The sequence below is a fragment of the Somniosus microcephalus genome, chromosome 22 (genome assembly GCF_052327205.1).
Source record: "Somniosus microcephalus isolate GS21.2 chromosome 22, FLI_Smic_1.0, whole genome shotgun sequence".
In the NCBI taxonomy this organism is placed as follows: Eukaryota; Metazoa; Chordata; class Chondrichthyes; order Squaliformes; family Somniosidae; genus Somniosus; species Somniosus microcephalus.
Window position 1 is genome coordinate 23,131,589 of NC_141008.1, and position 14,304 is coordinate 23,145,892.

General features: G+C 44.6%; 1 protein-coding gene across 1 annotated transcript in view; it reads right to left on the reverse strand.

Annotated features, from left to right (window-relative positions):
* The window catches only part of clip2 (CAP-GLY domain containing linker protein 2), a 194,050-nt gene extending 190,086 nt beyond the window's left edge, over positions 1-3,964 (reverse strand). Inside the window, exons 1-2 of the mRNA XM_085964309.1 lie at positions 3,432-3,964; positions 3,032-3,253 (exon numbers count right to left, since the gene is read on the reverse strand). Coding sequence (XP_085820435.1) covers positions 3,032-3,134 — 103 coding nt within the window. The 5' untranslated portion in view covers positions 3,135-3,253; positions 3,432-3,964. The remainder of the gene's footprint in view (positions 1-3,031; positions 3,254-3,431) is intronic.
* Positions 3,965-14,304: the final 10,340 nt, after the last annotated feature.

The window sequence follows — 14,304 nt, forward strand, 5'->3', positions numbered from 1 at the left end:
GGGCTGGAGGAGGTTACAGAGATAGGGAGGGGGGAGGCCATGGTGGGATTTGAAAACAAGGATGAGAATTTTAAAATCGAGGCGTTGTTTAACCGGGAGGCAATGTAGGTCAGCGAGCACAGGGTTGATGGGTGAATGGGACTTGGTGCAAGTTAGGACACAGGCAGCCGAGTTTTCAAGTTTATGTAGGGTGGAATGTGGGAGGCCGGCCAGGTGTGCTTTGGAATGGTAAAGTCTAGAGGTAACAAAGACATGGATGAGGGTTTCAGCAGCAGATGAGCTGAGGCAGGGGGGGTAGTTGGGCGATATTACGGAGGTGGAAGTAGGCAGTCTTAGTGATGGTGCGGATATGTGGTCAGAAGCTCATCTCGGGGTCAAATACAACACCAAAGTTGTTTTCAGTCTCAGACAGTTGCCGGGGAAAGGGATAGATTCAGTGGCTCAGTAACGGAGTTTGTTGCAGGAACCAAAGACAATGGCTTCGGTCTTCTCAATGTTTAGTTGAAGGAAATTTCTGCTCAACCAGTACTGGATGTCAGACAATTTAGAGACAGTGGAGGGGTCGAGAACGGTGGTGGTGAGGTAGAGCTGGGTGTCGTCAGCATACACGTGGAACCTGGCATTGTGTTTTTGGATGATGTCGCCAAGGGGCAGCATGCAGATGTGAAATAGGAGGGAGCCAAGGATAGATCCTTGGGGGACACCAGAGGTAATGGTGTGGGAACGGACAGAGAAGCCATTGCAGGTGATTCTCTGGCTATGATTAGATAGATAAGAATGGAACCAGGCGTGTGCAGTCCCACCCAGCTGGACAATGGTGGAGAGGCGTTGGAGGGGGATGGAGTGGTCAACCGTGTCAAAGGCTGCAGACAAGTCGGGAAGGACAAGGAGGGATAGCTTACCACGGTCACGTGGGATGTCATTTGTGACTTTGATAAGTCGTTTCAGGACTGTGGCAGGGGTGGAAACCTGATTGGAGGAGTTCAAACATGGAAATCCGGGAAAGATGGGCACGGATTTGGGAGGCGACAACACGTTAAATGGCCTAGGTCAGTCACACAAGGGGAATAAATTGCTCGGGTCAGTCACACAAGGGGAATAAATGGCCCGGGTCAGTCACACAAGGGGAATAAATGGCCCGGGTCAGTCACACAAGGGGAATAAATGGCCCGGGTCAGTCACACAAGGGGAATAAATTGCTCGGGTCAGTCACACAAGGGGAATAAATGGCCCGGGTCAGTCACACAAGGGGAATAAATGGCCCGGGTCAGTCACACAAGGGGAATAAATGGCCCGGGTCAGTCACACAAGGGGAATAAATTGCTCGGGTCAGTCACACAAGGGGAATAAATGGCCCGGGTCAGTCACACAAGGGGAATAAATTGCTCGGGTCAGTCACACAAGGGGAATAAATTGCTCGGGTCAGTCACACAAGGGGAATAAATGGCCCGGGTCAGTCACACAAGGGGAATAAATGGCCCGGGTCAGTCACACAAGGGGAATAAATTGCTCGGGTCAGTCACACAAGGGGAATAAATGGCCCGGGTCAGTCACACAAGGGGAATAAATTGCTCGGGTCAGTCACACAAGGGGAATAAATTGCTCGGGTCAGTCACACAAGGGGAATAAATGGCCCGGGTCAGTCACACAAGGGGAATAAATGGCCCGGGTCAGTCACACAAGGGGAATAAATTGCTCGGGTCAGTCACACAAGGGGAATAAATTGCTCGGGTCAGTCACACAAGGGGAATAAATGGCCCGGGTCAGTCACACAAGGGGAATAAATGGCCCGGGTCAGTCACACAAGGGGAATAAATGGCCCGGGTCAGTCACACAAGGGGAATAAATTGCTCGGGTCAGTCACACAAGGGGAATAAATGGCCCGGGTCAGTCACACAAGGGGAATAAATGGCCCGGGTCAGTCACACAAGGGGAATAAATTGCTCGGGTCAGTCACACAAGGGGAATAAATGGCCCGGGTCAGTCACACAAGGGGAATAAATGGCCCGGGTCAGTCACACAAGGGGAATAAATGGCCCGGGTCAGTCACACAAGGGGAATAAATGGCCCGGGTCAGTCACACAAGGGGAATAAATGGCCCGGGTCAGTCACACAAGGGGAATAAATGGCCCGGGTCAGTCACACAAGGGGAATAAATGGCCCGGGTCAGTCACACAAGGGGAATAAATGGCCCGGGTCAGTCACACAAGGGGAATAAATGGCCCGGGTCAGTCACACAAGGGGAATAAATGGCCCGGGTCAGTCACACAAGGGGAATAACTGCATTTTCCCTGCCTAACTCGTATCATTCTGCTAATGTTTTGTATCACAATTAGTCCTGATGCAGATTCCTAATTTCAGGGGGAAAAGAGTGAATAAGGCTATCTTTCAAAGCATCTGAATCTCATTGAATAAAGCCTGCCTGTCACCCAATGTGATCCAGCGGATTCTGGGCCAGGAAGAAAGGTCGACATTCGGGATGAGGACAGTTTTCATCACATTCTCCAAGGAGCTTAAAAAAAAAATTTGATTAGGAAATCGCAAAATTGCCCCAGAGTGTTCAAGTTGAAGGCTTTGACACGGTTCAGTTAATGACAACAACAACTTGCATTGATATAGCCCTTTAACGTAGTAAAATGTCCCACGGCGCGGCACAGGATCATTATTAAACAAAATTTGGCTCCGAGCCACATAAGGAGATGTTAGGACAGGTTAGTTAATCTTAATAGCAGCTTGGGATGCTCAAGTGACAGGTACGATTCCATCACTGTTTAATTTTGCCTCGCACAATAGCGCTCGACGTGAATTGTGCATTTGCAGATGTGAGCTCTGATGTCATCCCTTTAGACAGGTGTGAAAGGAAAGGCAGTGAACAAAGAATTTGTGTAAAAACGCCTCACGTAGCTATTATCGCGCCGAAAAAAACGCCACCACCGTATTAATCTGAAAAAAACAAGCTGCTGATTCCATCCATTTCTATCAAACAGGGCAACGGTTCCTCAAAGATCATGCTCGCAGTATGTGCTCTTACCTTCTTTAGGCCCGGCTATTGCTGCAGAGCCTCGGCCCACTGGACTGGAATGCTTGCTGACCCGGCCTGGGGCTTTCAGCCCACTTGGTTTCAGCAGACTCATTTCCTTAACGTCTGGTTCTCTCTCCAGTAGACAATACTCGTTCTCTCGGAGGGCTGGAGATTAGCGCTGGCCACCTCACGCATCGCTCCAGCTCGCCGTTCCTCCCATCCTTACAGGACCTAATTGTTAACCAGAAAAGAAAACAAAAAAAAAATCTGCATCACAGCGTTAATCAACCCAACTGTCCCACCAGCAGGAGACGACAGAAGCCCACCCGATCTCCCTCACACGAGCGGCTTTGCTTTCCAAGAGAGAGCCCTTTATTCATCGCTATTGTGGTTTCAGCAGCATCCTTACCGTCTCTTTCCTTTCATCCAGCTCCCTGTGTTACAGTGGCTCTCGCTGATGCCCGCCTCTGGGCTGTCGTCCGACTGCAGCTCTCCTGCCTCTCCCTTTGGCTGCTTGGGTAGGATGCAGAGAAACTGAGCAAAGCTGACAGCACCCAGTCACATGGAGCTGCACAGACACACTTGCGTCCCTCTTCACTCCAGTGAGGATTGGAGGAATGAAGCATAGCACGTTTTGCCAGTCATTCAGGGTTCGGAATCCGGGAGCTGTCCAATGCTGGCTTCTGCAAAAAAAATAAAACCAGCATTTATACAAAGCAGCAGAAGCCACTGTCGGCCTGATGAGCTTCCACCGCCCCCAGGACTGAAATATCCTTAATTCTGGACAACCAGCACAAGAGGCTGGCTCCGACTGATCCAGTGTGCTTCTAACGGGAGGGCTCGCAATGCACTGAAAGGCTGTGATTGACTCCCAGCTCTGCTGAATAAATGAACAAAAGGAAAAGTGATAGGGGGAGGGCGCTGCCTGCTCCAGCTGCCTGTTGTTTCTTCGCCAGCCGAGCTTATGGATTATTCATTGGGGAAGCAGCTGGGACAGGAAATGAATGTCAAACAAAGGCGGAAGCTTGAATCTGGTTAAAGTGTTGCTGCTTTCAATCTGCCACGGAAAATTCTGTTGCAAGGAAAGCGTGTCATGTTGGGGAAAGAGTTAAAGCGTATGGCTCTGACAGCAGCAGCGGGTAGCTGTGACGTTTTCATCAGTCACAAAGAATGATAAATATTTTTTAAAACAAAATAATTTTCTTTAAAAAAAAATAATTATTCTAAAATTTGATATTCAGTTGACCTCTACGTCCCCAGGCTAGGGAGAGGAAATCAGGCAGATTCTTAGTCCGGATCATTATCCAGCGACCCCTACTGGAAAGGGTAAGCATCTTGGCATTGGGTGAGAATAACGTTAGGCTCAGCTGTGATGCCCACTGTGGTGGAATATCTGCCAGCACTCACTGAATTCGCACGTGAAGAGCTGTCATTTTGAATGAGGTACAGCAGGGCTGCTGGCACTAGTATTATAGTACTAAGGCAGCAGTTTATCTGAGCAGAATGGATGGCACAGTGGATTAAAAGAAAGACTAACATTTAAAGTGGAGTCACTGTTGTAATGTGGGAAACGCAGCAGCCAATTCGCGCACAGCAAGCTCCCACAAACAGCAATGTGATAATGACCAGATGATCTGTTTTTGTTATGTTGATTGAGGGATAAATATTGGCCAGGACACCAGGGATAACTCCCCTGCTCTTCTTCGAAATAGTGCCATGGGATCTTTTACGTCCACTTGAGAGAGCAGACAGGGCCTCAGTTTAACGTCTCATCCAAAAGACGGCACCTCCGACAGTGCAGCACTCCCTCAGCACTGCACTGGAGTGTCAGCCTAGATTTTTGTGCTCAAGTCTCTGGAGTGGGACTTGAACCCACAACCTTCTGACTTAGAGGCGAGAGTGCTAGCCACTGGCTGAAAATTAGGACAATGGCTGTTCCCTTCTGGGACTTGGGATCAAATGCAGTCATGGTTGATGGTTTGAGCGTCTCCTCCCTCTGCATGGCAGTATGGTCCTGGGTGAGATGGGCTTGTCCAGTCTCAGCTCAGTTCCCAATGGACCCACAAATTGTTAACAGCCAGTTAGTGCTGAATTATAGGTACTTTAGTGCTGAAGCCTGGTACCCATTAGCAGTGACACTGAGGCTGACCAAACCTATTTCATGTAGGCCCTTTATTGCTAGTACAATTCGGATAATGTGTTCCTGTCATGTGAAGCTTTGTGCCGGGAGTGCTAAAGACAAAATCCTAAATTCCTTCCCTACTGTGACTCAGAGAAAATAATCCAGCACTGATTTTAATATCTCTGTAACCCTCAGTACTTCAAATATCTCTACAACCCAGTGTTATTAATATCTCCATATATCATTATAACCCGCGGTGTTATCACTATCTCTATAACCCTCAGTGTTATTAATATCACTATAACCCTCAGTGTTATTAATATCACCATAACCCTCAGTGTTATTAGTATCTCTATAACCCTCAGTGTTATTAGTATCTCTATAACCCTCAGTGTTATTAGTATCACTATAACCCTCAGTGTTATTAGTATCACTATAACCCTCAGTGTTATTAGTATCTCTATAACCCTCAGTGTTATTAGTATCTCTATAACCCTCAGTGTTATTAGTATCTCTATAACCCTCAGTGTTATTAGTATCACTATAACCCGCGGTGTTATCACTATCTCTATAACCCTCAGTGTTATTAATATCACCATAACCCCCAGTGCTATTAGTATCTCTATAACCCTCAGTGTTATTAGTATCACTATAACCCTCAGTGTTATTAGTATCACTATAACCCTCAGTGTTATTAGTATCACTATAACCCTCAGTGTTATTAATATCACTATAACCCTCAGTGTTATTAGTATCTCTATAACCCTCAGTGTTATTAGTATCTCTATAACCCTCAGTGTTATTAGTATCTCTATAACCCTCAGTGTTATTAGTATCACTATAACCCTCAGTGTTATTAATATCACCATAACCCTCAGTGTTATTAGTATCTCTATAACCCTCAGTGTTATTAGTATCTCTATAACCCTCAGTGTTATTAGTATCACTATAACCCTCAGTGTTATTAGTATCACTATAACCCTCAGTGTTATTAGTATCTCTATAACCCTCAGTGTTATTAATATCACCATAACCCTCAGTGTTATTAGTATCTCTATAACCCTCAGTGTTATTAGTATCACTATAACCCTCAGTGTTATTAGTATCACTATAACCCTCAGTGTTATTAATATCACTATAACCCTCAGTGTTATTAATATCACCATAACCCTCAGTGTTATTAGTATCACTATAACCCTCAGTGTTATTAGTATCACTATAACCCTCAGTGTTATTAGTATCACTATAACCCTCAGTGTTATTAATATCACTATAACCCTCAGTGTTATTAATATCACCATAACCCTCAGTGTTATTAGTATCTCTATAACCCTCAGTGTTATTAGTATCACTATAACCCTCAGTGTTATTAATATCACTATAACCCTCAGTGTTATTAGTATCTCTATAACCCTCAGTGTTATTAGTATCACTATAACCCTCAGTGTTATTAGTATCTCTATAACCCTCAGTGTTATTAATATCACCATAACCCTCAGTGTTATTAGTATCTCTATAACCCTCAGTGTTATTAATATCACCATAACCCTCAGTGTTATTAGTATCTCTATAACCCTCAGTGTTATTAGTATCACTATAACCCTCAGTGTTATTAATATCACTATAACCCTCAGTGTTATTAGTATCTCTATAACCCTCAGTGTTATTAATATCACTATAACCCTCAGTGTTATTAGTATCTCTATAACCCTCAGTGTTATTAGTATCACTATAACCCTCAGTGTTATTAATATCACTATAACCCTCAGTGTTATTAATATCACTATAACCCTCAGTGTTATTAGTATCTCTATAACCCTCAGTGTTATTAGTATCTCTATAACCCGCGGTGTTATCACTATCTCTATAACCCTCAGTGTTATTAATATCACTATAACCCTCAGTGTTATTAATATCACTATAACCCCCAGTGTTATTAGTATCTCTATAACCCTCAGTGTTATTAATATCACCATAACCCTCAGTGTTATTAGTATCTCTATAACCCTCAGTGTTATTAGTATCACTATAACCCTCAGTGTTATTAGTATCTCTATAACCCTCAGTGTTATTAGTATCTCTATAACCCTCAGTGTTATTAGTATCACTATAACCCTCAGTGTTATTAGTATCACTATAACCCTCAGTGTTATTAATATCACCATAACCCTCAGTGTTATTAATATCACTATAACCCTCAGTGTTATTAATATCACCATAACCCTCAGTGTTATTAGTATCTCTATAACCCTCAGTGTTATTAATATCACCATAACCCTCAGTGTTATTAATATCACTATAACCCTCAGTGTTATTAATATCACCATAACCCTCAGTGTTATTAGTATCTCTATAACCCTCAGTGTTATTAGTATCACTATAACCCTCAGTGTTATTAATATCACTATAACCCTCAGTGTTATTAATATCTCTATAACCCTCAGTGTTATTAATATCACTATAACCCTCAGTGTTATTAATGTCACTATAACCCTCAGTGTTATTAGTATCACTATAACCCTCAGTGTTATTAATATCACCATAACCCTCAGTGTTATTGGTATCACCATAACCCTCAGTGTTATTAATATCACTATAACCCTCAGTGTTATTAATATCACTATAACCCTCAGTGTTATTAGTATCACTATAACCCTCAGTGTTATTAGTATCTCTATAACCCTCAGTGTTATTAGTATCTCTATAACCCTCAGTTTTATTAATATCTCTATAACCCTCAGTGTTATTAATATCTCTATAACCCTCAGTGTTATTAGTATCTCTATAACCCTCAGTGTTATTAATATCACTATAACCCTCAGTGTTATTAATGTCACTATAACCCTCAGTGTTATTAGTATCACTATAACCCTCAGTGTTATTAATATCACCATAACCCTCAGTGTTATTGGTATCACCATAACCCTCAGTGTTATTAATATCACTATAACCCTCAGTGTTATTAATATCACTATAACCCTCAGTGTTATTAGTATCACTATAACCCTCAGTGTTATTAGTATCTCTATAACCCTCAGTGTTATTAGTATCTCTATAACCCTCAGTTTTATTAATATCTCTATAACCCTCAGTGTTATTAATATCTCTATAACCCTCAGTGTTATTAGTATCTCTATAACCCTCAGTGTTATTAATATCACTATAACCCTCAGTGTTATTAGTATCTCTATAACCCTCAGTGTTATTAGTATCTCTATAACCCTCAGTTTTATTAATATCTCTATAACCCTCAGTGTTATTAATATCACTATAACCCTCAGTGTTATTAATATCTCTATGACCCTCAGTGTTATTAGTATCACTATAACCCTCAGTGTTATTAGTATCACTATAACCCTCAGTGTTATTAGTATCACTATAACCCTCAGTGTTATTAATATCACCATAACCCTCAGTGTTATTAATATCACCATAACCCTCAGTGTTATTAGTATCACCATAACCCTCAGTGTTATTAGTATCACCATAACCCTCAGTGTTATTAGTATCACTATAACCCTCAGTGTTATTAGTATCTCTATAACCCTCAGTGTTATTAATATCACTATAACCCTCAGTGTTATTAGTATCACTATAACCCACAGTGTTATTAATATCACCATAACCCTCAGTGTTATTAGTATCTCTATAACCCTCAGTGTTATTAATATCACCATAACCCTCAGTGTTATTAGTATCACTATAACCCTCAGTGTTATTAATATCACCATAACCCTCAGTGTTATTAGTATCACTATAACCCTCAGTGTTATTAATATCACTATAACCCTCAGTGTTATTAGTATCACTATAACCCTCAGTGTTATTAATATCACTATAACCCTCAGTGTTATTAATATCTCTATAACCCTCAGTGTTATTAATATCACTATAACCCTCAGTGTTATTAATATCACTATAACCCTCAGTGTTATTAGTATCACTATAACCCTCAGTGTTATTTGTATCTCTATAACCCTCAGTGTTATTAATATCACTATAACCCTCAGTGTTATTAGTATCACTATAACCCTCAGTGTTATTAATATCACTATAACCCTCAGTGTTATTAACATCACTATAACACGCAGTGTTATTAATATCACTATAACCCTCAGTGTTATTAATATCACTATAACTCTCAGTGTTATTAATATCTCTATAACCCTCAATGTTATTAATATCACTATAACCCTCAGTGTTATTAATATCACTATAACTGTAGTGTATGTAACGTTCCACCTTTAAGAGAACTATTTTAAGGGTTGCACTACTTTGTCTTGGCTACTGTATACTGTAATACCGGGGGTGACCACACCGGTATATAAGTGCTGTGTAAGGATTGATTGGGCAGATTCGCCCTGACCTTCGAATAGTAAAGTCCTGTTAAAGTTACTCTTGTAGTCTGTGTATTAATTCACCATATAACCCACAGACTTTACAGTGGTGACGAGTTCGATCTTACCCTGCGGCAGCGATACATCCGAAGCAGTTAACGAGCGTCAAGAGGAGGCACCCGCCCTCGTCATTCTGCTGAGAGAAGACTCGATTCTGCAGAGCAAGGAAGAAGGAAGAATTCAGACACGAAGCCTTCCATCAGCAACAGGCAGTGATCGTCCCTTCTGCCACGGTGGTGAGTGAGCCGATCAGCCACGAGAAGCAAGTCGGCCACGTTGACTGTGAGTAGGGGGAAAATAAAAAAAAAAGAACGGAGGAAGGGCGGTGAACTCGACCACGGTCGGGGGGAAAGGAGCCGGACAGAAGTCGGGCCCAGAGGCGCTGAGACTGGGGCAGCGTGGGGCATGGAAGCCGCGGTGCAAGCGGGAACGCAGCTGGTGTGAGAGACCGGGCTACCAGCGGGAATGCAGCCGGTGTGAGAGACCGGGCTACAAGCGGGCTGGGAGACGCAACAGCGTCGGGAGACAGCTCGACCGCGACCGGCGAAAGGCCGGGCAGCTACCGAGGCCGCGAGGCGCTGCGACCGGGATCGTAAGGCACGGGAAGAAATAAAAATAAGAAACCGCGGAGAACTCAGCCGCAGCCGGGGGAGGAAAGGACCGGACTGCGAGAGGGCTGGGAGGCGCGATTGGAAGCCGCTGAGGGAGAGACAGAGCCCGAGCGAGCGGGAGAGACAGAGCCGAGCGAGGGAAACCGAGGAGATTCAGCCAGCGGCTGGAACTGTTCGCCGTCAACGGGTTGTCCCCAGCGCCGGTTGCCCTGCCGAGAAAAGGGAACAAAGAACGCACTGAAGCCGGCGCGCAGGCTGCGAACCCCGAAAGCCAGCGGTCGTTGCCCGAGGGAAAAGCTTACTCCTCCCGCCAGTAGGCGGAGAAGAAGACAGGAGCGGGAAACCGCCATTTTGAAAGTTGGCGGGGAAGAAGACAAGCGCGGGAAACCGCCATTTTTGGAAAAAAAAAGTTAAAGAAAAATTTCGTTGTTGTTTCTCAGGAAGATTGTGAAGATGCCTAAGCGTGGCAACATCAACGAATTCGATTCTGATGTGGAAGATTGGACCACGTATGTAGAACGCATCGAGATATATTGTAAGGTCAATAAGATAGCAAATTATGATAAAGCTCTAACCTTACTAAACTCAATGGGTGCGAAGACATACGGGTTATTGAAGCATCTTCTATCACCAGCTAAACCGGCGGATCAGTCTTTCGCTAATATTGTTGCTGTCCTGAAGGATCATGTGAACCCCACACCGCTGATGTTAGCGGAACGAGCTACATTTTACGGGAGAACGCAACTAAAGGAGGAAAGCAACGCGGAGTACCTGGTTGAACTGCGTAGGCTAGCAAAATACTGCCAGTTTGGGGTAAATCTGACAGAGGCACTGAGAGACAAGTTCGTGTGCGGGATGTCGAAGGAAGGAACACAAAAGCGACTGCTCAAAGAGAACGATCTTACACTTGATAAGGCTGTCCTTATTGCAGCATCGCACGAAGCCGCAGCGAGAGGCACGGCGGAAATGCAGCTGAAGACAGCGGTACTCAGTGTGGATCAAATGACTTCGGGTACAACGAAATGTTACCATTGTGGGAAGACAACACACGACCAGAACCAATGCTGGTTTAAAAACCAGGAATGTAGAAAATGTGGCAAACTTGGTCACATAGCTAAAGTATGCCGGTCAGGAAAGAAGACCAGCAACAATAAGTCACCACAGAAGAAGTACAGAAAGGTACATAAGGTGACTGTGAAGAGTCCAGATGAACTGAATTCGGATTCAGACCCCAACAGCAAGGAACTGGGTAGTCTGAGGATTCACAATGTGAGTAAAGAAGCTGACCGACAAACTATCTGGGTCACACTGCAGATTGCAAAAGTCCAAGTGAAGATGGAAGTGGACGCCGGATCGGCGTTGACGGTCATGAATAAACAAGATTACAAAAAGTTATTCAAACATATTCCCCTACGGGATACGGAGATAGTATTGCAGACATACACGGGGCATAAAGTATACCCCATCGGAAAGATAATAGTCAAGGTGAGACACAAGGGCAAAGTTCACCAAGGAATGGACTTATATGTACTACCCGAGGGAGGTCCACCACTTCTGGGACGGGAGTGGATCAGGAAAATAAAGATAGACTGGCACTCACTAAACACAATGACGGTAGATTTCGGAAAGAAAGATGTCAAACCTGAACGGTTGTCCAGAATATTGGACGAGGCTAAAGAGGTATTCCAGCAGGGACTGGGAACACTGAGAGGAATTAAGGCAAAAATCAAGATTGCAGAACATGCAAGCCCAAAATTTTTCAAAGCCAGATCAGTACCTTACGCGATACGACCTGCTGTGGAGGCAGAACTGGAAGAGCTTGAACGTGCAGGGGTACTGTCGAAGGTGGACTGGAGTGAGTGGGCCACGCCCATTGTTCCCGTCATGAAGTCTTCATCAAGTAACAAGCCAGGGGGACCGGGGAAGGTCCGCATCTGCGGAGACTTCAAGATCACAGTTAATCCGGTGCTTCACACGGTACAATACCCGCTTCCGCGGATTGAGGATATCTTTGCTTCATTGTCTGGCGGGAAACACTTCACCAAGATAGACCTGGCACAAGCATATTTACAGATGGAGGTCGAGGAAGAGTCACGCCAGTATCTCACAATCAACACGCACAGAGGCTTGTATCGATATAATAGACTGGTTTTTGGAGTAGCTTCGGCTCCAGCAATTTGGCAGAGGGCCATGGAGCAGGTCTTACAGGGTATTCCAAGCACTCAGTGTTACTTGGACGATATCCTGATTACAGGAGAAGACGAGGAGGAACACCTCACAAATTTGAAACTGGTGCTCACCAGGTTGAAGGAATATGGCCTTCGAGTTAATCGCCAGAAATGTGAGTTCTTCCAGAAACGGATCTCGTACTGCGGTCATGTCATTGACCAAGAGGGGCTGCACAAGTCACCTGACAAGATCGAAGTGGTCGTGAAGGCCCCCGCTCCAGAAAATGTATCACAGTTGAGGTCGTTTCTGGGGTTGATTAATTATTACCATAAGTTTCTGCCAAATCTATCCACGGTGCTGCATCCGCTGAATGCTCTGTTGCGGAAAGAAGTACCATGGAAGTGGAGCGAGGACTGTAAGAAAGCCTTTCGCAGAAGCAAGGCGTTGATTACCTCTGAGGAAGTGTTGGCTCACTTCAACCCAACGCTACCTCTTCGTCTAGCTTGTGATGCTTCCCCTTATGGTATTGGAGCTGTACTCTCACACAAGTTACCAAATGGCTCGGAAAGGCCAGTCGCATTTGCGTCCCGATCATTGACCTCCGCTGAGCAAAATTATGCTCAGATAGATAGGGAGGCTCTCAGCCTTGTGTGGGGCGTAAAGAAATTCAATCATTACCTGCAGGGCAAGAAGTTTACATTGCTGACAGACCACCAGCCGTTGGTGTCCATATTCAACCCTAACAAGGCCGTTTCCACTATGACAGCACAAAGGCTACAGAGGTGGTCCGTTCTACTAGGGGCACACCAATATGACATCGAATACAAAAGGTCCAAACAGCATGGAAATGCTGATGGGTTATCGCGCCTACCGTTGCCAGTGGAAGAAGAGGCGACTGCAGTGGACCCAGTGGAGATGTTCCACTCAACCATAATGGAATGTCTACCAGTAACAAATTCCATGATCGAAAAGGAAACAAGAAATGACCCGACTCTCTCACGAGTCTACGATTTAACGGTGGAGGGATGGCCAGTACATGGCGAACCAATGCTGCCAGCATTTTCGCACAGAAGAGAACAGCTGTCAGTGTGCCGAGGAACCTTGATGTGTGGATCTAGAGTGGTGATTCCACCCAAACTCCAGCAGAAATTACTAAAGGAGCTTCACGAGGGGCATCTGGGTGGAGTGAAAATGAAGAACCTAGCCAGAGCGTTTGTGTGGTGGCCAGGTATTGATGGAGACATCGAAGAAATAACCAAGAGCTGTCTAGGATGCCAGAAGGTCCAAAACGCGCCACCACAAGCTCCTCTGCATCCATGGGAGTGGCCCTCATCTCCATGGCAAAAGGTACATATCGACTTTGCTGGTCCATTTATGGACTCAATGTTTTTAATCGCAGTGGATGCACACTCCAAGTGGCCGGAGGTAATAAAAATGTCCTCCACCACCACGGAAAAAACCATCACAGTATTAAGGACCATATTTGCCAGGAATGGACTGCCGGAACAGATCTGTTCTGATAATGGACCGCAATTTGTGTCCGAAGAATTCAGGAAGTTCTTAAAAAGCAATGGGGTTAAGCACTATACGTCCGCCCCATACCATCCCGCCACCAATGGATTAGCTGAAAGGTTTGTCCAGACCTTCAAGAAGGCCATAAAGGCCATGAGTAATGAAGACATAAATCTACAACATAAGGTAGATAACTTCTTGTTGGCGTACAGGAATGCAACACATGCGGTCACAAACCAAACTCCCGCCATGATGTTTTTCAATAGAAGAATAAGATGCCGGCTGGATTTGATTAAGCCAAACGTCAGAAGGGACGTAGAGAACCGGCAATTTCAAGGCATGAATGAAAGGCCAACTAGATCCTTTCAGATAGGTCAACAAGTTTTGGCCCGGGACTACCGTACCGAGAAATGGCAGCCTGGAACTATTGGAAAAAGGCTAGGACCGTTGATGTATACCGTGGACATTGGT